This window comes from Pundamilia nyererei, unplaced genomic scaffold (genome assembly GCF_000239375.1).
Source record: "Pundamilia nyererei isolate P.nyererei 1_Seehausen unplaced genomic scaffold, PunNye1.0 scaffold00362, whole genome shotgun sequence".
Taxonomy (NCBI): Eukaryota; Metazoa; Chordata; class Actinopteri; order Cichliformes; family Cichlidae; genus Pundamilia; species Pundamilia nyererei.
The window spans coordinates 330,605-354,876 of NW_005187763.1; the positions used below are offsets into that span (position 1 = coordinate 330,605).

General features: G+C 42.9%; 1 protein-coding gene across 2 annotated transcripts; it reads right to left on the minus strand.

Annotated features, from left to right (window-relative positions):
* Window positions 1–6: 6 nt before the first annotated feature.
* Window positions 7–23,103, minus strand: LOC102205509 (TSC22 domain family protein 2-like). 2 transcript variants are annotated; one of them, XM_005752490.2, is made up of 4 exons: window positions 20,523–23,103; window positions 9,132–9,206; window positions 1,916–1,967; window positions 7–1,762 (listed from the first exon to the last, which is right to left on the minus strand). In XM_005752490.2, exons 1-4 carry the CDS (start codon window positions 22,376–22,378, stop codon window positions 1,403–1,405), a joined length of 2,343 nt encoding a protein of 780 aa, XP_005752547.1. In that variant the 5' UTR covers window positions 22,379–23,103; the 3' UTR covers window positions 7–1,402. The 2 variants fall into 2 exon arrangements, with proteins under 2 accessions (XP_005752547.1, XP_005752548.1); XM_005752491.2 differs by lacking the exon at window positions 9,132–9,206 and having other exon boundaries at window positions 20,523–23,102.
* Between the last annotated feature and the right edge of the window lie 1,169 nt (window positions 23,104–24,272).

Here is a 24,272-nt window from a genome sequence, read left to right on the forward strand (position 1 = left end):
ACTATCTTACAATAAGAGTGCTCAATAAAAATGAGGTAAGAAAGTGGTTTGAAGATTACAGATCATGCAGAACATGCTGAACAGCAACAAAAATATTCTGTGAAGGAGGAAGTAACAAATGAGAACCAAGGGAAAAAAGAAAAAAAAAAAAAAAGAAAAGAAAAAGGTGTGTGTGCATTTCAAAATAAATTTACACAGCTTTGGATCTTTGGTTACAAAGTACGTGTTTTCACTACTGCCACCGTGCCCGTGCCCCCACCCACCTACCCCGTTTCAGGAAAACCAATGGAGAACTAAAATGTGAGTGAGTGAGGGGACGTGGCAATACTAATTCACCTTTGCCTATCAAATTTTCACCGGAGGCCTTAAGATTTGATATCGGTGGGTAAAAGTCCATCATGCTATACAAAAATATACACTCAAACTGGATCTGGACTGAGCTACGAACTGGCAGTTGCAGCCTTAAAAATCTGGGTTAGTGTTAAACATTTGTCAGAATTTTTCTCTGTTTGTCGGCATTTCACAAATATATAAAGCTGTTGTCTGGGATGTGTGGCCAATCTGTTCAAACACTGGGGGAAAAAAGCAAGAGAGGAAACAGGTCGTTGGGCTCCTGTTAAATAGGTTTTGTTGTTTAAATTGTTCATTTATGAAAAATAGCAGCCCTGTAATAAATAAAAACACTTAACAGTAGAACTCAAAAGAGTGATGCAAGAGTTGGACTTAGTAACGGCAGCGGCGTGGCGCTCCGAGGAAGAAGGAGTAGGAGGAGGAGACAAATAAAAAACAAAAAACAAAAACAAAAACAAAAAAAAAAAAACACTCCCAGTTTTTTCTTTACAACATGAAACGGCAAGGCTAAAAATACCCCTCCCCTTCAATTATCTCATTTAAAAAAATAATCGCTCTCTTTTTGACAATCACTCCCCGTCTGTCCGGCAAACCCCTCGCTTTCCACAACAACAACTACTGGTTTCGGGTCAGGTCACAGGTTGGTTTGGCTCGGGCCCGGTCCAAGAAAAGACATCCTCTCTACAAGCCCAGCTGTTAACCAATCTGGGAATACAGCCAAAATGGAAAAAACAAAAGAACCAAAAAGACAAAACAAAAAACCCTCAACCTTCCCCGACTCTACTCTGAACACTTTGTCTCAGTCCGTCTGTTGCACTCTTGATGATTGCATTAACACTGGAAAGGCCCACAGTACAGATGCATACACGCACACATTCTAACAGCAATTCACAGTCTTGCTTCCTCACTCGGACACACACACTCACACTCGCACAGAAGCACTGTACTCTTTGTGGTCAAGCTGGTGGCTAAGAAGTTCACATACACTAATTGTAATAAGTTGTAGAGAAGATGCTGTTCTGCTTTTCTTTTGTTGGTTTTTGATGCGCTTTCAAGCAGAGGTGACGTTGGGTTGCAGTTGTTGGCTGGGATCGAGCTGCGGCTGAGTCTGGAGCTGCTGGGGTTGGGGGTGGTGCTGAAGCTGGGGGTGCGACTGCGACGGAGGCTGAACTTGAAGCGGCGGCTGGGCTTGCTGCTGAGGCTGGCTGAGTCCTGGTTGGGAAGCCGCGGCGCCCGAGCTGCTGGTCGACTGGGTGGACAGCTGAGACAGCTGCTCGCTGTTGGCCAGTGATTTCAGCACGGCGTTCTCCCTCTCCAACACAGAGTTCCTCTCGTACAGCTCCTTGATCTGCTCCTTTAAGACCTCCACCTCTTCGCGCACTGCATACATCAGATGGCTTTTCACCAGGTCCTGAAGGAGAGCAGAGGGAAACATGAAGTGGGAACTAACCAGTGGTAGGAGCCATTGTCTTATTACATGTATACACTCTCTACATTGAACTCATTCCTAAGCTTTTCATTTAAAAGAGACGCATATATGATTAGTGGTAAAATGAATACTCACCATAGCCTGTTCAATTTTATTATCAATGGCAACAACATTGGTTCCAGAGGCACTGCAAAAAAAGAAAAGACAGATAAAGTACAGTTACACAAACAATCGCATCATGATTACTTTCTATATTTGACTTCTTCCTGCTTTTGTGTTCCCAAACACATCGGAAACATGGAAAATACTGACTTCTATTGAAATGGACAAAAATACTAATCCAACTTGAAATAAAGCAGAAGCCCAGATAAAAAGCGAAACCAGATGACACATTGGTGGTCGACCAGTCAAACAAGGCGCCTCAGGCATCTAGGTCAGATCACACAAAAGCACCAGTCACCACTCTCACATCTACGCCTGGCCTCCTACAGGAGAAATGACACGAGACCGGGCCCCGGCAACAGGCTCAAGTTTGTTTGAATGATGCATCCGTTTGTTTAACAGCCATGATGACTGGACCGTGCGGATAAATCTCCAAAGGCAGCTGCCAGCTAACCCCACCGCTGGAAACAAATATTCATGCACCCAGATTCACATCAATGTGTAGCTATGATTAAGCGCTATTTGGTCTGACTCCTGTAAATCCATTACAACGTGAAGACACAGCTACAACCACGCGGGGAGGAGGAGCGGCGCTCTTACGTGCGGCGTGTGCGGTAGGAGGGCAGCGGATCGCAGCTCGCGAGCCGGGTCGGGTCCCCAGGGCAGCCCGGTGGTTTGTAGGAAAACGTGCACGGCATGGCGCTGCTGGAGCTCCACCGGTAGCAGCGCACAGAAGATCATCGGTGCCTACCGGAGGCGGTTTAGCTGGGCAACTGTGACCGCATTTAGAATAATGAAACACGAGCCGATGGGAGGAGAAGTGCGAGGAGCTGAAGGAGGTGGGGACACATGTCTGAAATTATTTCTGGCTCTGATGGCTTCATAGTGACTGATAAGTGCAGCGACTGTGCTCGGCAGGGCTACAAGTGCAAGTTAAATGGCCGAGGTGGAACGTGCTTTAAAATATAATTTTGATCCACTGCAAGCTACACTTGCTGATCAAACCAATCATCCCCCACTGTTACATCCAAATGTTACAGAGGCAGCTATAAGCAGGCATATGCTGTGTCTGCAGAATATGTGCAACAGCTGCACAATAACCCAGTTTTCCTCTGGGATTCACCTCCCCCATCCACGTTTGTTCCATTAACTTTTTTTAATATCTTCCATCTTGCTCATGGGAGTAAACATATATACTGGTTTATTGAGAACATTCGAAATATCGCTGAATTATTTAACTGTGGATTGATTTACAGACATTACTATCACTGAAGTTATTCTTATCACTGATCACCGAGATAAGTAACCAAATAAGGAATTTATTTCTATTTCTTATATATTCAGTTAATGATGTTTAAAGTTTCTAATAATGAGGTGAGCTCTGTGCTGTGTCAGAGGCATAAACAGGTCTGGCTGTTTGTGGGAGGGAACCAATCAAAGTTGGCCTCATCCTTAAGAGGAGCTGAAAATGGTGAAACTAAAACATGCAAACCTGCTCTAGCTGAGTCAAACAATATAAATACAGAAAGTAGAAATTAGCACTTTAAGAAATCAGTAAGATGTTATTACATACTTTCTCCACCAGGGGGACATGATGAGCTTAGCTGTCCAGCTGCATATCTTCTAACTCTGTACTTTGGTGAAAAATCTTATTATAGCAGTGTTTTAATTTTTAATTATCACTTTGTGTCTTAGTAAGATTCCTGATCTCATAAACAAACAAAAGGATCAGTTCAGCTGTAATAAGATGCAGATTTACACCTGCAACAAAAAGCTATGAAAAAAATCATTGCCACCACGCGGTACTAAGGTGCCTTCAAATACATGTAGACTCCTACTGTTGTTCTGTTCCTCTACATGTAACTAGTGTGGGTGTGAGAGGCCGGCAGAAAGACTCGGATGATCTTTATCAGCAGGCTGTACTGTGGAAGGAATGTTCCCCATACTCCTGCTGCTGGGAAACACCGTCACTCACACCCCTGTCCTCCACTCCTACCTCTGGTCACTGCCAGATATGATAATGTCAAACACCACTTCCAAGCCAGCATGTCACACAATGACGGGAAGAAAAAAAAAAAAATGCAGATGTTATGAACAAGATGCACATGGTGCAATCATGGCTAGAGGCGCAGATCACGCCCATCACTTCACGAAATAAAATTCAGCACTCGCTCATTAACGTCTCTTTATGTCGTTCCCTCAGACATTATGTGACCCCCACCATGAGTGCTTATACAACCAAAACACTTTAAACAAGGAAAAGAACATCAGCTTCACCCAGTACCAAACGTGTCTTTAATTTAGACGTGGTGCCGCGCTCAGGACCTCCTATAGCTTTCCTCCCTAACAGGAGTTTTCAATAGGCCTGTGCCTAGAGGAATCTCTCAGTCTATAAAATACTGAGCCTTAATGGACTCGCTGGGTTACACCCTTGTTGCTTCACCAGTGGTTTTCAGATAGTACAGCAAACAAAAACATGCTCTGCTAATAACAGGATCACACTCTGCAGCTGCACATGTATAAATACAGGCTTGTTTGAATCTGTTAGAGCCCAAAGCTTGCTTATACCCACGCATGAAGTTCTACTTTTGAGAAAGACAAACGGCAGGATTTGAATTGGACCAGCCAAAGACAAAATAAGAAGAGCCGATATAATCTCTTAAAAGAAAAGCAAGTCAAGTTGATAAAACTGAGGCCTCATAAGGTTTCATCAAGATGTGAAAAACTGTAAATGTGACGGGGATGAGACAGGAAAACGATGACAGATGTTCACAGCTAAGGCCAGATGCTTTGTGGATTATACAGGATACAGTAAATTTCCATATTTTTGGATAAATCTACAGTTAGGGTGGAAACCTGGGTCCAACCCTCATGTGACAACTCACATGGCAGAACAATTGTTAATGGAGGGAACCATATTGTGCAAATTCTATCAAAACTGCTGCAGATTAACTTCCAGCCTGGTTTCAGCTCTACTGTCATCCAAGGTTAAATGTGATACTCCTCTGTAGTGCCTTTAAATGACCTCATTGTAATTAAAGCAGGGGGGTATGAAGCATTTTCTCCTGGGGTTTCCTCCAGCTGGTTTCAGAGAGCTGGGTTGAGACTATTGTAATCAAATCAGAGAATAAAACGGCCGGGAAAACTCTAAAAAACCCCATGTGCACTGTCAGGGGAAACATGTGACAAGCCAGCAAACTGTAACTATGGAGACTGGAAAACAATAATACAATCAACCTTTATTAAGAGTCTGTCAGAACAAGTGGGTAAATATGATTCTATTAAGTCATGATGGTTTGGGCAGCTCCTCTCGACTATGACTGGACATACAGACTGAAGCAGGCATGTATAAAAACTAAACAAAAAAAACAAAACACTCACAACAAGTCAAAACCATATTAGGAGACCATCTGGTATTCGAAGTAAAACTTCCAAGAACAACTGGCACTGAGGGAGGGAGGGAGGGGATTTTTGGTTTTTGGGAACCGCACCATCAGTAGTGTTTTGGAGCACTGGTACGAGCTCTGCTGATACACATGATCTTGTTTAAGTCTCTAGAGCTCCTGTGAAAGCCAAGAACTAGTCTGAGCGCCTGACTTTGAACCAAATCACGTTAAATGCTCGGCGGAGCCGCCTCCTCTGTTTTGACAGCATTACAAAGCGAGCACTGTACGACTGCTGATGTATGTGGGGTCAAATCCTGGAGGCCTAAAGGCTGGGCTCAGATGAGGGTCTGAACTTACTCTGCCGCTGATTATACAACCGATCGCTCCAATAAACTTCACCTTCTACACCAACAGGACTGAAGTTTATAAGCTCCCGGCAGAAGTTTGCAGTTTCCCTTACAGTGCTAGCTGTAAAACAGGAATGCCAATAAAAAGTCCATTAGAGCTAGAGAGGTTTACACTAGCACCAGGGCAAGTGGAGCGGCGGGCATGCACAAGTCATCTGCACATCAAATAGTTGTCATTCCTTCTCCCTGAAAGAACTGCTGCCATATTTAAGACCACTAAGTTTCCTTCAGCAACATTAGCAAAAAAAAAAAGAGACATGATGATACAAGTTTAGAGCTTGGGAGGTGAAGGCGAGGCTGATCATGTGCCCAAGGACAACAGGTGCACGGGACAATATTCTCGTGTCATGCCCACAAGACGCCCCCAATTTAAAGGGGGAAATCTGTGTTCTCTTTCTAAGCAGCTTGGTACTGCAACCACACAAATATTTACTTTCATTTTTATCACAGACCTGTGAACTTCCACAGTTACATTAGACAGCTGTGTCTGTAGGAAGGCAGTCCGCCACAGAGAACAAAATGAGGAAGTGCTATAATTATAACCAAACAGCAAGCCTCAAAACTCGAGCGTGGCTTTGGTGTAATTATGAAGCAGCAGTATATATTTATTACCCAAGAAAGCTGACGGGCTTTATTTGACTTGGTGGTTAACGAAATTTTTAAACGTGTTGATCGATTTTGGCAGCATGCAAAAATAAATGAACACATATTGGGTCATGAATGGATAATGATACCAGGAAGTGTAAATATTCTGAACCAGGTCTGATATTTTAAAAAAAATTAAAAAAAAAAATTGACAGCTGACGAGACGTTTTCCTTTTTAAGACATCAGGTTTTTGTTGCTCTCTTTATCTGTAAATGTCGTTCTATTTGCTGATAACTCAACAAGGCTGATATTGTCAAATGTGTCAGTGTGTTTACCCTAATATCTGTATAATACACCCACAGGTCTGACAGGGGTCAATAGTTGCCTTGCCTGTAAGCTCTTCTAAAACAGATTCTTCTGGAAATATAAAAATATATTAAAGAAAAAAGTAAACAAAATGAAAAACCTGGCAGGAGACAGAGGCGACCCTACATGCGTTCTTCTGTTGGGAACATGTGACCCATGGAGATGATCAAATGGGTGAATTTCCTATACAACTGATGTAGATCTACTTTGGGGAGGTTTTTCAGGTTAAACAGGCCTCCACACAGGAAGCATTTCCACCATCGCCCTTACGACTGGTCAGTAGCTGACAAAAGGCTCTGGTTGGCTGGGTAACCCTCTACCACCCCCTCATATGTCAATCGCGGTCATTGGTAGTCACGTCAATCACTTGCCAAGAAGTTAAGAAGTTTACTCTGAACCCTCCTAAATTATGTTGCTGACTGTCTTTGGCCTGAGTGCTTCATATGTAAACGGCCCTTTAAAGTACAAATCAGAGTTATGGTAGGGTTGCATATGTTAGGGAAGTATAGATGAGGCACAGTTCTCTGTAAACAAACATGAAACGGATGGTTTCACTTCTATACAAAAAGAAATGCAGGAATGATGCTATGATATAGCAGCCCATGTGGTCTTATTCCAGCGGATGGGTGTCATCTGGAACATCATTTCCAACACACGGGTGAAAAAAAAAAAAAAAAAAAAAAGGACCTTCAGGATATTAATTTTTCACTCTCTCCGCCTTCATCTGGTCGCCTCACACATCATCCCAAACCAACCATATAAAAGAGTCGGATCACGTGTCAAACGGCCATCGCCCAAATCTATCAAACAAAACTTTGGTTATCTTTGCATCCAAGGAAACAAAAGCAGTCCTTGATGGGACAATGTACCCACAACAACGGCGCTCCAAAAGAAGAAAGAAAAAAAAGAATGCATGGGGCGAAACATTTGTGCCATCTTACACTGCTGCTGCCTTCAGCCAAGAGTAGAAATCACGTGCACGCCACGCAGCATTACACTCTGGATAACACCACCACAACGCTGATCTATCTTTTCAAATTTAAATCAAAGCAGCTAAGGCGCCAAAAGGGCTGACACTAGTGTATATGCGCGTGCATGAAAGTGTGTGTGTGCGTACATGTGTGTGAGCGAGTAGTTCCTCAGCGGCTGGTTGTGTGTCAGCTGTATATTTCTCTAAAACAGTTTCATTTCCTGTCACTGAAATATGGTTTCATGTGCTTCTCTTTTCATTTTTGTAAATGGCATCAGAAAAATGTTCGCCCCTCCGATTGTCTCGCTACGCCATCTACTTACCTCGCTGTCACGTAGGAAATGAATCATTTCATGATGAATTTAAAATGTAACCGTGAATAAAAACCATTTGGCAGAAAGAGCGCACTAGAAACCTGGCTTTACTCAGGTTCATATTCAACTCCAGTGTTGCAGAGAGCATGCACACACTCTTCACGCCTCTTTTAGCCACTTTAAAGCTGAAACAACAAGTTTAAAGTATTTTCATTGGATTGTTTTCATAGTTTGAGGCACTTTCTAAGAATTTAAAAAATAAAAATAAAATAAAAAACTTCGCTGAACAGGGAGTCATCTCTGAGCCACCAGACCAGTTTACTGCTTTACACGGAACTGTATGCATGTTTAAACCATGAACATCAGCTTAAAAGTCCTATCAGTCTGCAGAACTGCTCTGATCGAGTTGTTTCATGTTCTTTGTTGTCACTTCACAATACTTTAACCAGAATGACATTTAGAAGTGTCAAGCGCTGTTAGATGTATTTGATGTTTGAGAGCACAATATTGCTCTTTAGCATTACAGAAGAAGGCTACAGTGTGGACATCTCCATTCCTGTGATCAACAACTGTGTACACTACCAGACTATCCTAGAGTTTGCACTACGAAACAGTCAGCTGTTGGATTAATAGTGGTCGACTGAAAAATTTCAACGTTCCCCATGAAGACCTTTTATTGGTCAACAGATTTATAATCAAACAATTCATCAGTGTAGCACTGAAAATACTGGTCAGATAGTTTAACAATATTTTTTTTTAATCAACGAGTTAAACTTGTTTATAATCCGATTAATCGATCGCTCGCCTGCCCTATTGGACTCTGTTCCATTATTATATATTATTGTTGGTGGCCAAACCTATGAAAATGACACCCAGGCAGTAAACAAAACCACATTTTTAAGTGACACACACACACACACAATATATGACATCTTAAAAAGAGACTGCGTTAATTTGCTAGTGAGAAGCAGTGGGAAAAATAAATAACAGAGCAAAGAGATGCCGGTTGAGAAATCTACTGGCTAATCCTGCGCTTGCAGCCAGGCTTCGTTTCCAAACTCAATCCATGCACGTGGAAAAAGCAAAGCTCGCTGCTACTGAACACTGCACACACAATGTTACACTCTTGCAGGCCTGCCCGGACCAATCCAGTACTGTACCTATCAATGTGCGCCTTTGAGTCTCTTAATCTGCTGCCAGACTGGAAGGCCTGGTAGAAAGCCTTGGAGGGATTCCTGTGTCAACCGCATTCAGGGAAGAGAGAAGAGACAGAGACAGAGTGAAGAGCTGCGACAGTGAAAACAGACTCAAGTTTGACTCCTACAAATGCTTTCTCACACATCTTCAAAACTCTCTAGCAGTAAACATGACTAGAGTTAAGGCTCTTAGTCTTAATAGGAAGATTCAAAGAGAGTAAAGCAAAGGTCTGAGGTCTTCAATTAAACTCAGGAAGTTAAGTTCAAAGGTGGGGACAGCTTCAAACACATTAAGGACCTCCCTCCAGCTTTTAACCGTCAACATGCTGATCACTCAGTTGTACTCCCTGATTTCACCCTCAACTTGTACTCACACACTCAAACATCACACACACACGTAAATATCATTTGTCTTGGATATTTGAACGTCACTGCAGAATTGTGCATGTGCAGACGAGGGATGGGAAGAATATTTCATATATTTTAAACTCAAATGACTTGCGCAACTACTTCTAGTTCAAAAATATATATGCTTTTCCTTGATGATATATAACAAAGGTTTTGGAATAATTAGGAAAATTAGCATTTTTAAATAGCCTTTTTTAAATCGGGGCTTCATTTACGCAAGCAGAACAGACATCTGTATTTCTCAAAAAACCCTAAAATAACTAAATAAAACCGATTTTTGAGTAACAAGGTAACAGACCACATTAAGCAGACTATCCTTGCTTACATAATCATCTCCTGGAGACGATTCTGAGCCAATAAAAACCTGACAATGCAGTTTCTATTGCCAGAATGCACTCAAATGTTTTCTGCCAACTACCACTGACAAACAAAAACAGAAGAAACACATGACTACTTGCTACGCTGCAGATCAGAAATAAGGGAAGTGCAAAATGCTAAAACGTTAATTTAAATAAATATCTGTTAGTTGCTTAGCTTCTTCTCACATTATCTTTGAACATATATCCAGTGTAAAATTAACGTGACACAATCTGCAACTGACACTGATAAATGTCCTTGCAGTTGCTAACAGGCCAGTATCTTTCCAAATGGAGGATATTGACAGACACCAAACGTTTGGCCAATTTATCTTTAGCAATGCAGCCGTAGGAGAGTAGATGTGACGGGAATGGTGAGCATCTTCCAAGAATGGCAGGGATTCCCAGTGAACAGAGTGGTATTTATGCCTAATGACACTAGAAAGCAGTTTTCAAATTCTGCTGGTGGGAAGACCTTTAAAAAAATGTTTTTAAGAACCTTAGAAAAAAAACAAAAAAACAACAACAAATTTTATAGACACACAAATACACGAGCACAACTGCTTTATTGCTGGGCTGATGTTATCTGTATCTGCATTTACAATGGCCAATAAATGAACATTTAAAAAGCAAAAAAAGAGATGCGAGAAACACCCTTCAATCATGCCAGGCGTATGGATACTGCACAGACAGCCCACCAGGGGGCACTCTACAAATTTCCTCATGTCAAGACGTGTTTGAAATGCCACAAAAACGACTGTAACTGAGCAGAGGTGGGCAATTTTTAGAAGAACCTGTTAACAGTTTGTGTCTTTAAATAAATAAATAAATAAATAAATAAATAAATAAATAATCGGCTGATATGACAGAATATTGATTTTTTTTTTTACATGATCAAATATTGGTATTGATGAGGATGAAGCTGGATCTTTTTCCTGATCAATTCCTGGTTAATTTGAGTCAAATACAATCACATTACTCAATTTCACTCTACCCCCCATATTCCTGGTAACTAGCTACAAGTACACTGTGTTCTAACAACACATGCATGAGGGGAAGGCAAAGGAAATCCCCGTCCCGTACCCCCCCCCCCCCCCCATCCCAACACACAGACACACAGATATACTTCATTTACTCTCAGTCTGTGCATTTTAAGACTGCTTCTTTCTCACATTCACACGAACACAAATGCGCACTGACTGCACGTGCACACACACGCACAGTAAAGTGTAGATTTACAGCATGTGTGTGGATATTATAGCAGCCAAGACTCTTTTCCTAGAAATTTCTGGCACAAACTGCCTTTGTCACATTACCTCATGACTTAACACTCTCACTAGCTCTGGCTCTGCTTAATATTACTTTGTGGCCTGCAAATCTCTGTACACACACACACCCACACACGTGTGCCAGGCACGCCTCCACAGGAAAACCTCAGTTTTTCAAGGCTAAAGCTCTGCACAAGTCCTGTATCGACTGAAATCAACAAGGTCAGATGACTTGGAGTTGGGTAGCCTCTTGATGAATGAGGTAAGAACCAGAAGAGTCATCATTCTCTGTCTTCAAGTAGCAAACTCTCGACTCTCAAAGGCTGTCTTTGTCAGTCTAAAATGCAACATGTCAATATCCCTTTATGAAAGCTGCTCTTTGTAAACCAGACAGTCACCGTGTTCAGCAGCTGAGAACATGCGGCCTCCTCCATAAACCCCAAAATCCAGAGTGTGTGTATATATGTGTGTGTCATACAAAAGGAGGGAACACATAATCCAACAGATGTGCACACACACAATGAAAATACCCCCCCCCCTCTTTTTTTAACCACTCTCTGAGATCCCACAAGGTTACCTGATTGAAAAAAAGAAGGTTGCACATGCTCAGGCTTTGCTCGAGACGACCCTAAAGCTAATGTATGACCAGGCAGCAGAAAATAATCTGAAAATAACTCCTGGATGCATTTTTGCTGGTTGATGTCACACACTAAGCTGGGGCATGACACGTGCATTCTTCATTTTTATTTTTTTTATCTCCCCCCCCCCCTTGTTTCTGCAAACCAGTGGTTTGCAGGTTTAGGTCACGGTGTTGAACCTCTTAATAACCTTGCTAAGTAGCTGAGCATGTGAAAAACCCACAACAGCCTTAAGTGATGAAGCAAAGGGGGAGCGGGGTAGGAAGCTTGAGTTGGAGAGCGAGAGCATGCAGAAGTGCAGGAGGAGAAAATATCAAAGAGCAAAAGTGTGAGAGGGAAACACGAAGACTACAAAAAGGTGTCAACCTAGATATTTTCCTCTCCAGTCAAGGTGTTGCAGAGGCGGCATGGTTCACTCAAGGTCCCCCTCACAGCAGAAGCACCAAAACTTCAAACCGGGGCCAAATGAGCTACAGAGTTTTACAAAGGTGGGGAAGTTTGCTCTTCTGTTTGCAGTGCAAATCATCCCCTTTCTACCCTCCATCAAAAACATGGCCATTGGATGGATAGAGAGTGTTTGAGTTTATAAAAAGGGGGCTGAGGGATCACTAACAAACTGGTAGTGTTGGTACTAAGTGGACAGGTAGAGTAATCTGGAGGCAAGTTGTGCACAAAGAAGAGGGAGAGGCTATAAGGGGCTGTTGAAAGCTCTCATTGTTGGTGCACATGAGGAATCAGGTTTTCAGCAAAATCCATATATCTGCCACACAGCACAAGTAGGTCAAAACTATTTAGATTTCAGTGGCCTCGTGAGATTTCTTTCAGCAGGTTTTAGGTTGTAGTCAAGGGAGATGGAGAGCAAGAAGGACCCAGAGCAACTGCACGATTACAGCAGAGCTACCAGAGGAGAATGGAAACCTGGATTTTAGCGTTCAAACTAATTTATAACCTCATGTTTAGCATAGCAAAACTAGGTAGTTGCATTTTTTTGATCTTGTCGCTCCTTTTAGGGCACTCCCCAAGAGTAACCGAACACTTTTAAATCTGCTTTTATCAAGCTACTTTTAGAGATGCAAGGAAATAGCACATTAAAAAATAAAACAACTTTTAGTTCCAGAGTCTAGTTCCTGGTATTAGATGGAGCCTTAGGAGTATCTAAACATATCCCACATGCGTAGATCTTAAAGTGGATTGTACAGTTCATGTATCCAGTTTCTGAACCACTTATTCAGCTTGGGTTTGAGAGGCGGGGTACAGCCTGGACAGGTTGCCAATCATAGAGAGAGACAAGCTTACACACACTTTAGAATCACCAATTAACCCAACAAGTATGGTTTCCTTCCACAGCCCAGAGACAGAGCACCCAGAGGAAGCCCATGCAGGCACAGGAAAACATGAAAACTAAGTTGTATGTAGTGGAAAATAACTGACAGCAGCAGTGAATAGATATGTGTAGATTAAAAGACTTGGGCTAAAAGAAGCTGGTATTTAATTGACCAAAGAACAAAACTGCTTAAAGACTTTTTCAAGTATTGTGTCACTTGTTAATGTTTTGCTTTCCACAAGCAAGATAAAAAGAACACTGTGAGCTAAGCTTATCTATAACACAGTACAGCACATCCCCAGTTAAACACCGGACCAACTTGGTGAAGCTGTTCTGCTTGTGAGAAAAATGAAGAGCTTCAGGTGGGATGCAAATTAAAAACTGAGTCCAAAATACACAACCCCTCCAATCTTATCAGTTCTTTTTAATCCGTACATGCCTGCTTCTCTAATGGCTGCACACATAAAACTGACATTTTGCACGCCCGAGTCACATGCTAGCCTTCTTTCTACACCGGTGAGACTGACATAAGAAGACCGTTGCATTGTTTCAGATAATCCCACTGGTCTCAAAGAAAAAAAGAAACAAAAACACAACCTGTCAACATGGATTCTGAGCCTCTACACCTGGGGTGGAGGGGTGGATGACTGCAGCAAAGCCTACAGACATACTGACTAATAGTGCCGGTCAAACTAGAACAATACACCCTTCTTTTATAAAAATAACTCAAAGGCTGAGATTAGGCTGGGGTCATAGAGGAAGAACAACTTGACTAGTGCACACAGAAACACACACCTAAAGTTGAGGATCCATTGCAATATTTACAGCCAGAAAAAGAGAGTATTACATTGCTGTTAAATGCAAATAAAGATACTTGTAGATCTACTGCTCGCTGCTGTGCAGCTCAAAGGGTATTACAGCCGAAAGGCAGATTAAAAACTTTCATTCCAATCAAAGCCAAAGATGTCTGATTTTTATTTCTTCTTTTTTGAAGTGTTGACTTGTACCTCAGTGAAGCACTGTGGATAAAATGTACCCACCAAATGTCATATGATATGACCAGGGAGCCCCAGTGCGGAAGCAGGGAGTCAGCTAAGGAATATTAAATGAATAGAAGGTGGAGAGCAGTGTGAGCGACTGTGACTGAAAACAGGATACAGCAGTTAGAGGAGAGGTCAGCGATGGGAGGGAAAGACCCTGTGGTACATGCTGTCTCTGTGTCACACTCACTCTCACACACAGAGCGACCACTTCCACTATGACTAAAAATGAATAAGCAGTTCTTATCCACGTCCACCCCCAGCACGGATACTTGTGCACACATACGCAAGCGCTCATGGAGTCCAGCCATCCCCTTAAAGACACACCTCTTATCCACCCACACGAGCACAGTCTCTCAATTCACTGTGGCAGTAACTATATCGCAGACCTGGACTCCCCTCCTCTCTCCTACCTCCTAAGGAGTCTGATCTTACATAAGCTCCCGTTATGTGAGGACAATAAACCATACCCCCCCAGCATGAGGCTCAATTACATACAGACTTCAGTTGCAATACATTTATGATGAGTTTGCAAAATAGCAGCCATCCCCCCCTCTGTGAGTACGGCAAAGACATTATGGCAATCCAGAAATGTTGTTTTATGCCTTCGGTTGTTGAAGCCATCTGGGAAACATTAAGCTGAGAAAACCATATTCTAAAAATGAGAACAGCATCTTCAGTCTCGAGTATATATAGCCATTGTTTTATTTTAATTACTTGTGAGCAAAACTAAATGGGGGAAGGAAGCTATGGACAAATGTAAGAGTCTTTCCAGTTTATGCACTATGAAGTCTATAACCCTTTAAAAGATGCAATAAATACTATGTAATGCATGTTTTATTGGGAGGTGTTATTAAGACACTTGATATTAACACTCAGCATAAGAAAGAAAGCTGCCATTACTAATAAAACCTTTAATGAACTGCATGCATAAAAATCATACATACAAAAGACCCTGAACTTTTGTATACATGTTACACATATCTAGTATAAATGGATATATTAAGATGGCTAAGGCCCCAATCAAACCGATCAACAATCAGTGGTAACTACAGGTCAGGAAAGACGTGTAGTCCCCGATTATAGTCACAGTGAAACTGACTGCTAAGCCCCAGTCATGCTGACCTAGAGGTCAATCAGTGCCCCCTGGTAACCACCTGTACCTAGTGAATAGTTGCTGTAAATCCCCAGTATGACATTAGTCACAAAGAAGTATACGTTACTATACTGAAAACCACCTTGTGAATGTCTTAGTCTTGTTTTGCTCTTCTTTCCCCTAACCCTCAACTGGTCGGGCTGGATGGCTTCCCCTGCTCGAGCCTGGTTTCGCCAGAGATTTCTTCCTGTTTCAAAGGGAAATTTTCCTTCCCACTAGGGCTGTTCGATATATATCGGATAACGATATAAAAACGTCTATCGTTTCATTTTACACTATCGTTTGTGTCGTGGTGTCGCAAAATAAACTGTTTATGGCAATATTTTTTCATCGTTTTGATGCTCACTGTAGTGACTATATTAATGTCTTAAAGTTCTTTCTTTCTCTTATATTTAATATAACCACACTATTGAAGGACAAGCGCCTGTTTTTATGCATTGTGGTTAGCAACAACGACGGTAACGCCATCGCGTGTCCGCTTGTTTATGTTCCACATAAACCTTTCACAATAAAGCACAAGATCCTGTTGAGACTTTTCAAAATAAACTGAATCACGTGAAAGAGCAGATTGTTTACAGATGAGAAGTAAAAAGGAGCCGCCAGGTGCTAAAAAAAAACAAAAACCTTAGACTCAAACGTTAGAACAGGCTTTTCCCCGCAGCACGCTGTGTAATAAATACTCACAAAGAAAACGGCGGCCGTTACAACTTATGTCTAAAAATGTCTAGTTTCATGCATTGGTTAAAACTAGGGCTGAACGATATATCGCATTTGCGATAATATCGCGACATGATCAAGTGCAATTTTCTAACCGCAAAGGCTGCGATTATACTCTGGACATGTCCAAATTCATGGGCTGTGTCCTCCTGAGGCCGCATTTGTAGACCGATTACGTCACAGCGACGCGCCGAAGGCTGTCCAAATTACTACCATATCCCAGAATTCATAGCGCGGCCCAGCCAAACTCCAGTTTCCAGCAATGGCGGCCGCTACTAAGTTTTAAAATTACTCATACTAATCTTTCTGGGTCACAAAATAAACTTTTAACATATTTTCAGGCGAGAAAGTAGCTGTGTAAACATCAAATATCTGCTCGGTTTATCAAGATATCCCATATTTGCAAAAGTGCTTCGACGTTTTCAGAGGCGTCTGCTACCCACCAGCTCGACAGCTAGCCGAGAGCTCGAGGGTTACTGATGCGGCCGAGAACGGCACAACTCCCGGCACATCATTTTCAGATCACCGCGGAGTTTCGCTGCTCGGGTTAAACGTAATATATAAGTCACTTAGACAACCTAAAAATGTTATTGTTGGGCTTTTTTCAGTGTTTTGTTTGTTCGTGAGTAAATCGGTTTGGCTGAGATTAAAGTTATTAGATTAGATAAAATAAAACTTTATTAATCCCCCGGGTGGGTTCCTCCTTGGTTTTCACACTGACTAAACGTCAAACAGAAAACTTATTAAACAGAAGTATGAGACAGTCGAGAATTTACACCAGTGACTGGTTATATTTTAGATAGCAAGAAGCAGACGGCCGAGTTTATTAAACTCCACCGAGACAGCGGTGACGCTAATCAGAGGTTTGTGTGTGTGTTTATACAATTGCTATTATGTTTGCACTTTATGTGTAATGTTACTGACTGCAGAGATCAGTAAGATGTGTGTATTTTTTATTTATTAGTTTTATTTATTTAATATTATTTTTTAATTGAATGACTGTCTAGTAGTTCACAGATGTCGAAAAACTGAGTGTGGTAAAGCCACTGATTTTTTTTATGTATATTTCTGCAATCTGCACATTGTACTGACTTTCATTTTAATGTTTACACCAGGGTTCCTTGTCAGCACTTTATGCTCAGATGTTTGTAAGCTAAAAATAAACTATTGTGTATGTTCAAATATACTGTTGTGATTGAAGAAGTTAAATAAAAATGTCAGTCATCAATTCATGCATCACCTCATGTCATCATAACAGAGGTCTGTCTTCCAGGAAAGAACAGTTTAAAATTAATGTAATATAGTATTGGCCATACTATATGATGTATTGCTTGTCTTTGTTTAATAATACAGAAGACAAAGACCTTAAAAAATAATCGCATATCGCAATATTGGGGCAAAAAAAAAAATTGCAATTAGATTTTCCATAATCGTTCAGCCCTAGTTAAAACACTCGACTCCAGCTACATGACGCGCAGCTGGAAACACTTCCCGCAAGTCGAGCTGCCCGAGATTCACAGAATTTACAGAAAATTTTAAATTTTTGTGATTTATATCGTTATCAGGACGATATAATTCTTATATCGGGATATGAGATTTTGTTCATATCGCACAGCCCTACTTCCCACTTTCGGCAAATGCTAACAGGGGGTCGTCTGATTGTTGGGTTTTTGTAATATTGTAGGATCTTACTAAATAAAGTGCATTGCAGCAGCGACTGATGTGAATTGGCACTGTAACTGGACAGTTACACCCTGCCTTTTGTTGAAATGAATGACTTATTCCATAGTGGCCTTATCATTTCTGAGCTACCATTAGCTAGCGCTGCTCACTGTTACTGCTGGGAGAGGAAGAGAAAGCACTGAGGATAGGCACTAGGGAGTGAGTTTTGTGCAAAAATCTGTCCAAAATACCTCATACAGCAGGCACTCCACAGGGTGAGTCAACCAAGAGAGTCGGGAAAGGTCTCACTTTTTTCAAACTTATGCTACAGTCTGTTTATTTGGCAATAAAAAGCCCAATTTGTGTCTACAGAAAAAAAGAGAAAGTTTAATGAGCATGAATTTTCTTGTTGTTTGACACATGAGTATGGAGAGAAACAAACAGTGCAGTAGAAATGTAGAAATTAAGAATGGAAACATGTTTTTTTTTAAAGCTACGGGAGGGAGGTGTGCCAGGCATAGCTAAAATGCCTACTAAAAAGAGGCACAGCAGGTTTCAGTACGCAACTTCTTCCTCCTCTTCTGTGCTTAACTCAGTTGCTGCAGTAAAGGAATGTCATTCAACACTTCATCTGTACGTGAGCAACTGTCATGCCTCTTCTGTCAGTCAGAGGGGCAGACAGCATGCTGACCACACCAACAGAGAGCAGTACGCTAGCCGGTGTTTTGAATGACTTACAGATGAGTGTGAACCCTTACTATGAAACATGTATGTTTGCTCCTGTCCAAAGGCTCTAAACAGAACAGGGTAATTTAGCCTAAACTTGCATTGCAAAAGAAAGGGGCCATTGCGTGACAACGCACAGTTGGTTGACACGCCCCTTTGTGAGGTCTCTTATCGGCAAAACAGGGGCACAGTGGAAAAACTACTGCTCAGTGTCTGATAGTGCTTGGCTGTCGTAAGAGACCCCCGCTCTTATCACCCCGGGAGCTCAGTCTTCTCACAAGCAAACTATAGGTGCTCCAAAAATCTAGCGCCCGAAGAGAGTGACATTATCACAGACATTAATAACCTTTGAAATGTCACCTGATATTAAAAAAGTGCACTCAAAATAACTGGCCTGTGGTCATTACAACTTAAACAGATCAAGTGAAGAGCTGAATATAAACCTGCGAAGCTCATCTCCCTCTCAGGGTGCGAAAGACTTTCAGGATGGACACATACTGCAGAGATACTGCGTGAACCTGATAGAACAAAGCTTAAGTTGTATGATTTGGCTTGCTGGTTGGACATGCTTATACGAGTCAAAAGCTGACATGTATTTCTCATAGTGGCAGCTAAAGTGTTTGGAAGGCTTTTTGAGTCCAATTGCAATCATTTGCATCAAGAAAATAAATTGTTCTCGATGTCATGAGTGATATCTGTGCAAATGTATTTATGTTATTGTGTGACACAGACTCATCAGTATCTAGTAAGATAATCTCCGATGTCCATTTAGAAATAACATCCATAAATAATTCAAAAATGATTTATAAGTGCCAAAATGTAAACAAATAAAGGATTTTTAAAAAATAAAACAAAATAAAAGCCAGTCACAGAAATGACAGAAGTCATCGAAGCACTTTAAACTTCCTTGAAGTGCACATTACAAACTGACACTTCAACATACAGCTCGAGAGGAAGAAAGAAAGTAGTGCCAGTGCTCTGCAGGCTGCGTATCCTGTCTGGTCTACATTCTGGTACATCTCTAAGACTGTAAATGGAAACCACTGAGAGATTTCAGGCTTTAAATCATTTCCGCTCATGTGTGCCATCTACTACTGAGAGAAAGATCATTTCTGGAAGAGATGCAAACTTCACATACTCCTATTTTTTAGTTCACAAATCAAATCATGCGCAATTGTGATCTCTTTTGTAGATGACATTTGCTTACAAAGAGACTCCTTATGTGACACCACATGAGTGGAAGACGGTACATCACAAATTTAACAATGTAAATGCCCAAAACTTCTCTAAACATTTTTAGTGAGCAGTACCTGGTGGGGCTAACTGTAGCAATGCCCCCCCAAAATACATTTAAAAAATAAAATACTCTTCATTATGTTTGTATCAGAACGGATTTTCTAAAACAGGACCTGACTTAATAAAATCTGCTGTACATGTGCAGTGCAGCCTCAGTTAGCCTGGCTAACCGAACACTGAACTAACCTTACACATAGTAGCAACCAGCAAAACATCTGTGAGGTTTTCAGCCAAGGCCATCACCTCACACACTGTTCTAGAGGGTGATAGCTGGAGTAAAAGCTGGAGACTCACACGTACACACACACCCTTACACACAAGGAGTCACAGAGTCACTGTGATACAGGAGCCATGTGTATTTAACAAGTTGTTGCTTGTGCTGGGGAAGTGTGCTACACTCCACTGACTGCTTTAGGCCCCAATATTAAAACAGCAAACATATTTCCTTCCTGTGTGCCACTACTCTCTTCCTCGTCATACTCCCCTTCCTCAATACCTCCCTGAAACTACGGGGAAAACCCTGTCCGTATTAACAAGCACACAGTGCTGCTGTTTGTTACGGCTTTTCATCTTTCTGCAAATGGCTAAACGTGTGACAAACTTCTCCCCTGCTGTGGACTAAATTAAGCATGTTTAGTCCTTGCATGGTCATTGTGATTTTTTGAGCGGTGTTCATTACGGGTAGTTTTAGAGAGGATCAGCAGTGATGATGTGAAGCTTAACAGGGATAGGGATATTAATATAAAGACTTGGAAATATATTACCTGTCCTCCTCCCCGTCGACAGGTATGTGGATTGCAAATATGCTGTTGACAGTCGGAGTGGTGAGCTGCAGGCTCTCAGGCATGAAGGGCTTCGCTGGTTCCTTCACAGAGACAACTGGAGACTGTATGTTGATGATTCCATCTGACTTCCTCCCACCACCAGCTTCCACCTGACCAAATGCAGTCACTGGGAGGCCCTGTGGCCCCAAAGCCCCTGCAGTGTTGCTGTGGGCTATCTGACCTGGAGGCAAACTCGGGGTTGTCACATTTGGCTTTGCTGCACTGGAGGCACTGGGCACAACAGTGGGCACAGTGGGGGGCACACTGGAACTCACTGCAATGGCAGGCACATTTTGTACACCAGAGGATGGAGGGTGGCCGTGGGGTTGAGGCTGTCCAGCGGTGGCATAAAGATTCACAGTCTGCTGCTTCAGAGCAGATCCACCAACCAATACGGGGCCTCCAGCAGCTCCCATCCCTACAGTCTGCTGCTGCAAGACAGTTGGAGCTGGCTGTCCAGCAGGTAGAAGTACTCCTCCTACTGCTGCTCCAAGAACATCTACAGCCTGACTTGGCGCAGATGCCCCTCCAGAGGCTGTAGGCATCACCGAAGTGGGTCCTTGTCCCTGGCTGGACACTGGGTGGGGCTGGCCTGAGGCAAGCCCTGGTGGCAGGGGTGCAGAGTGGTGCTGCTGATAGTACTCTGCCTGGTTCTGCATCAGTCCAGGTGATTGGCCGGCCAGGTGCTGGCCCACAGGAAGCTGTTGTTGCTGCTGCTGCTGAGGAGGGTAAGGACTTGGTTGGACAGAGAGAGGCATGATGGGAGACTTCTGTATGAGGACACCGGATTGAGGTGGGCCGTTTTGCTCGACAGGCAGCAGGTTCTGTGGAACAAGAGGCTGCAGACCTGCCACTGCTGGCTGAGCCGGAACAGCCGTAGGCCTGGAGAAAGAACTGTGCGTGACCGACCCACTCACACCTTGTTGGCGGGCGCTGTAGTTTTGATGGTGGATTTGCTGCTGCGGTGGCTGCGCCTCTACCGAGTGCACACGACTAGAAGAGAGAGAAGAGTCCGCCATGGAGCCCAAGCCATGACTCGAGGGCGTTGTTGAGGTTGCGGCAGATCCTCCTGTAAGCCCGAGCCCACTGTCTCTGTCTGCAGCAGGGTCCAGTGCTGTGTTGGCATGTCTCATGCTATCCACAGTCCGACCAACAACAGAGCTCTCAGAGTCCTTCTCATAAAACTCCGTGCACGTCCACCTGCCTCGCCGAAACGGTTCTCCAGTACCATGATCAAGTTTAATGACCCTGAACCGCGAGGAGCAACTCACCGTGGAGGTGGCAGGAGGTGGAGCTGAACTGGGCACTGCAGCAGGTTGGGATGTGTTCACTGACGCACTCGCTGGCCCAGCGCTGGCTGCAGAAGCAGGCTGCTGCTGCTGCTGCACTGGCCCAGCCTGAGTGACAAGGGGTAAACCAGCCCCAGCGCCAATCCCCGGTGCTTGCTGACCACCTTGACTCGAACCAGACACTCCCACTTTTCTGAAATCCCCAGAGGGGTTGCTTGACAGCGCTGACAGCTGACTGGCATGAGGTACGCTTGATGGTGGCATCACTCCGACCGCCTCTGGCTCCACAACATTATTCAGAGCTTCTTCGGATGAACTTATGTCACACGCAGGCTCATAATCAGCCCGTGGCATGTCGTAGATTTCCGACGACACGTCCTCAGTCCGTGACTCGTCTGGATCGTCCAGACTCTCCGTGTCGTCGGCGGCACCTACAGCCGCCACCTGGGCCTGAGTCACACTTGTGATCTGAAAGCAGCTCTTTTTCTTGGCCGGCATTTTCGACATATTGACAGCCTGAATCCAAGTCCCGTATGGCTATGTTTATCCTCAGTCAAAAAGGGGCGAGCTGGCTGCAGCTTTTAAAAGCTTAGAGCATAATAAGCAGCAGACCTGGAGCTAGTTTTCTTTTTAGCCTACCTAACTGTAATCAAGATGTATCTGCGCCATCCTCTTCCTCTCTCGGACTCCTGTTGCGTTTCAAGAGCTCATAACGCAATGCCACACTTCGTGTCGTCTTGTCCAGCAGCAGGGCTTCAGACACGATTACCAACAGCCCGTGCGGTGACCGATCCGCGGCTTTCGGCCCGCTAATGTCCCGGTTGTCCAGTTGTCGAGCGGCCGTTGTCGCAGAGTGGGCTGCCCAGCTGTAGGGGCTACTTTAAGCTGAGGAGGGCCCGTAGCCCTCCACTCACTGAGCTAGCTAACAATTCAAGCCAACTGGCTGCTGCACACTCCCCCTACGTCGGAACAAGTATGTGAGACATCCTTCTGAAAGCGGCGCTGCGTAGCCTCTCGCTTCACCAGCTCAAAGTCATTCGTTGTCGACACTCACTCCGTCGCTGACTACGGTTGAGGGAGAAAGGGGCTCTTAAATATGACGCGTTAATAAAAAAAAAAACAAATGATATTCTAAACAGCGTCTACAGTTGCCTCCCTCACTCAGTCACTCCTGACAAGATGGCTATGTTGTGTGCGACCGCGCTGCATCGTGGGTAGGTAGTGAGCGCAAAAGACGTTTACGTACCAGGCTTTTGAGAATCCATCCTAATGATGCCTTCACGGGCCTTCGGAAAAAAACAAAAACAAATACGTTCACAACTGCACGCACAGAAAGAGTAAAAAGAAATGTTCTAGACATTTGTTTTTAGACTACTCATTAGAGTAGCACTACCCTGAAATTGTTGTCGGGGTAGTGCTACTCTAATGACTATTTAACCTTTTATATTCTATTTGTCACTATTCAGACAACGGATCTATTTGACCGATTACTTTGGACCTTGGAAAACTGTGAAACGTAATTAGCTCATAATTTCCTCATTATCAGTCTAGCTGATTATGCGATTAGTCAGATTTATATAAATCACAATAGATGGATGTCTTGATAAAACACTCCCAAACACTCTTGCTTGTTTGCTACCGCCTGCCCCTCAGAGCAAAATACTCTTTTCTTATCACTGTAAAGTTTCTTTCTTTCTTTCTTTTTTAGTTACACCTTGCCTTAATTAGCTGTTACTGGGCTATTATATCGGGTAGCATGAGGTATAAAATGCCTTATTTGATGATCAGCTGCAATAACAAACTAAATCCACCCAGTATTCTGTTTAAATGTGTTATGGAGCAATACGACAAAATATGCATGCTTGTAACATATATGAGCAAATAAAAAAAAATAGAAACTATCTAATTAAGAATTAACCAGAATGCTTCCTGTTTCAATTTTACAGGAACTTTACAGGATATCTCTCAAAAGCACCGAAAGGAAAAAGACGTGCTCGGAAACCAGCGAAACATGTTTTTTCTCACAGACCACGAGGCTTCCCAAATCATAGAGAACACTGCCCCCGGTGGCCAAGAATGAGTTTTGAATTCAAAGAGGTCCTTCCCTTTCCTTTTTTGGTGATTTTGGGTGAACCTTGAACCCTTCACCGTTTCATTTAGCTTATATCAAGTAATGGTTGTTTTACGTCCGCTATAATAATAACAGTGGTGTGATAAAAAAAAAAAAAACCCTGCAGTTTCAAACAGTGTACATGTCTGTGATTAAAACTGTTTAACTGGGTCCAAAATAGAAAAGATTAGGTTTAGCTTGCACTGTCTCCAACACAGTGACTTATATACCAAGTGGAACGATCTGGGCCTGATTTTGATAAGAAGGGGGAGGATGGGGTGTCTGAAATGG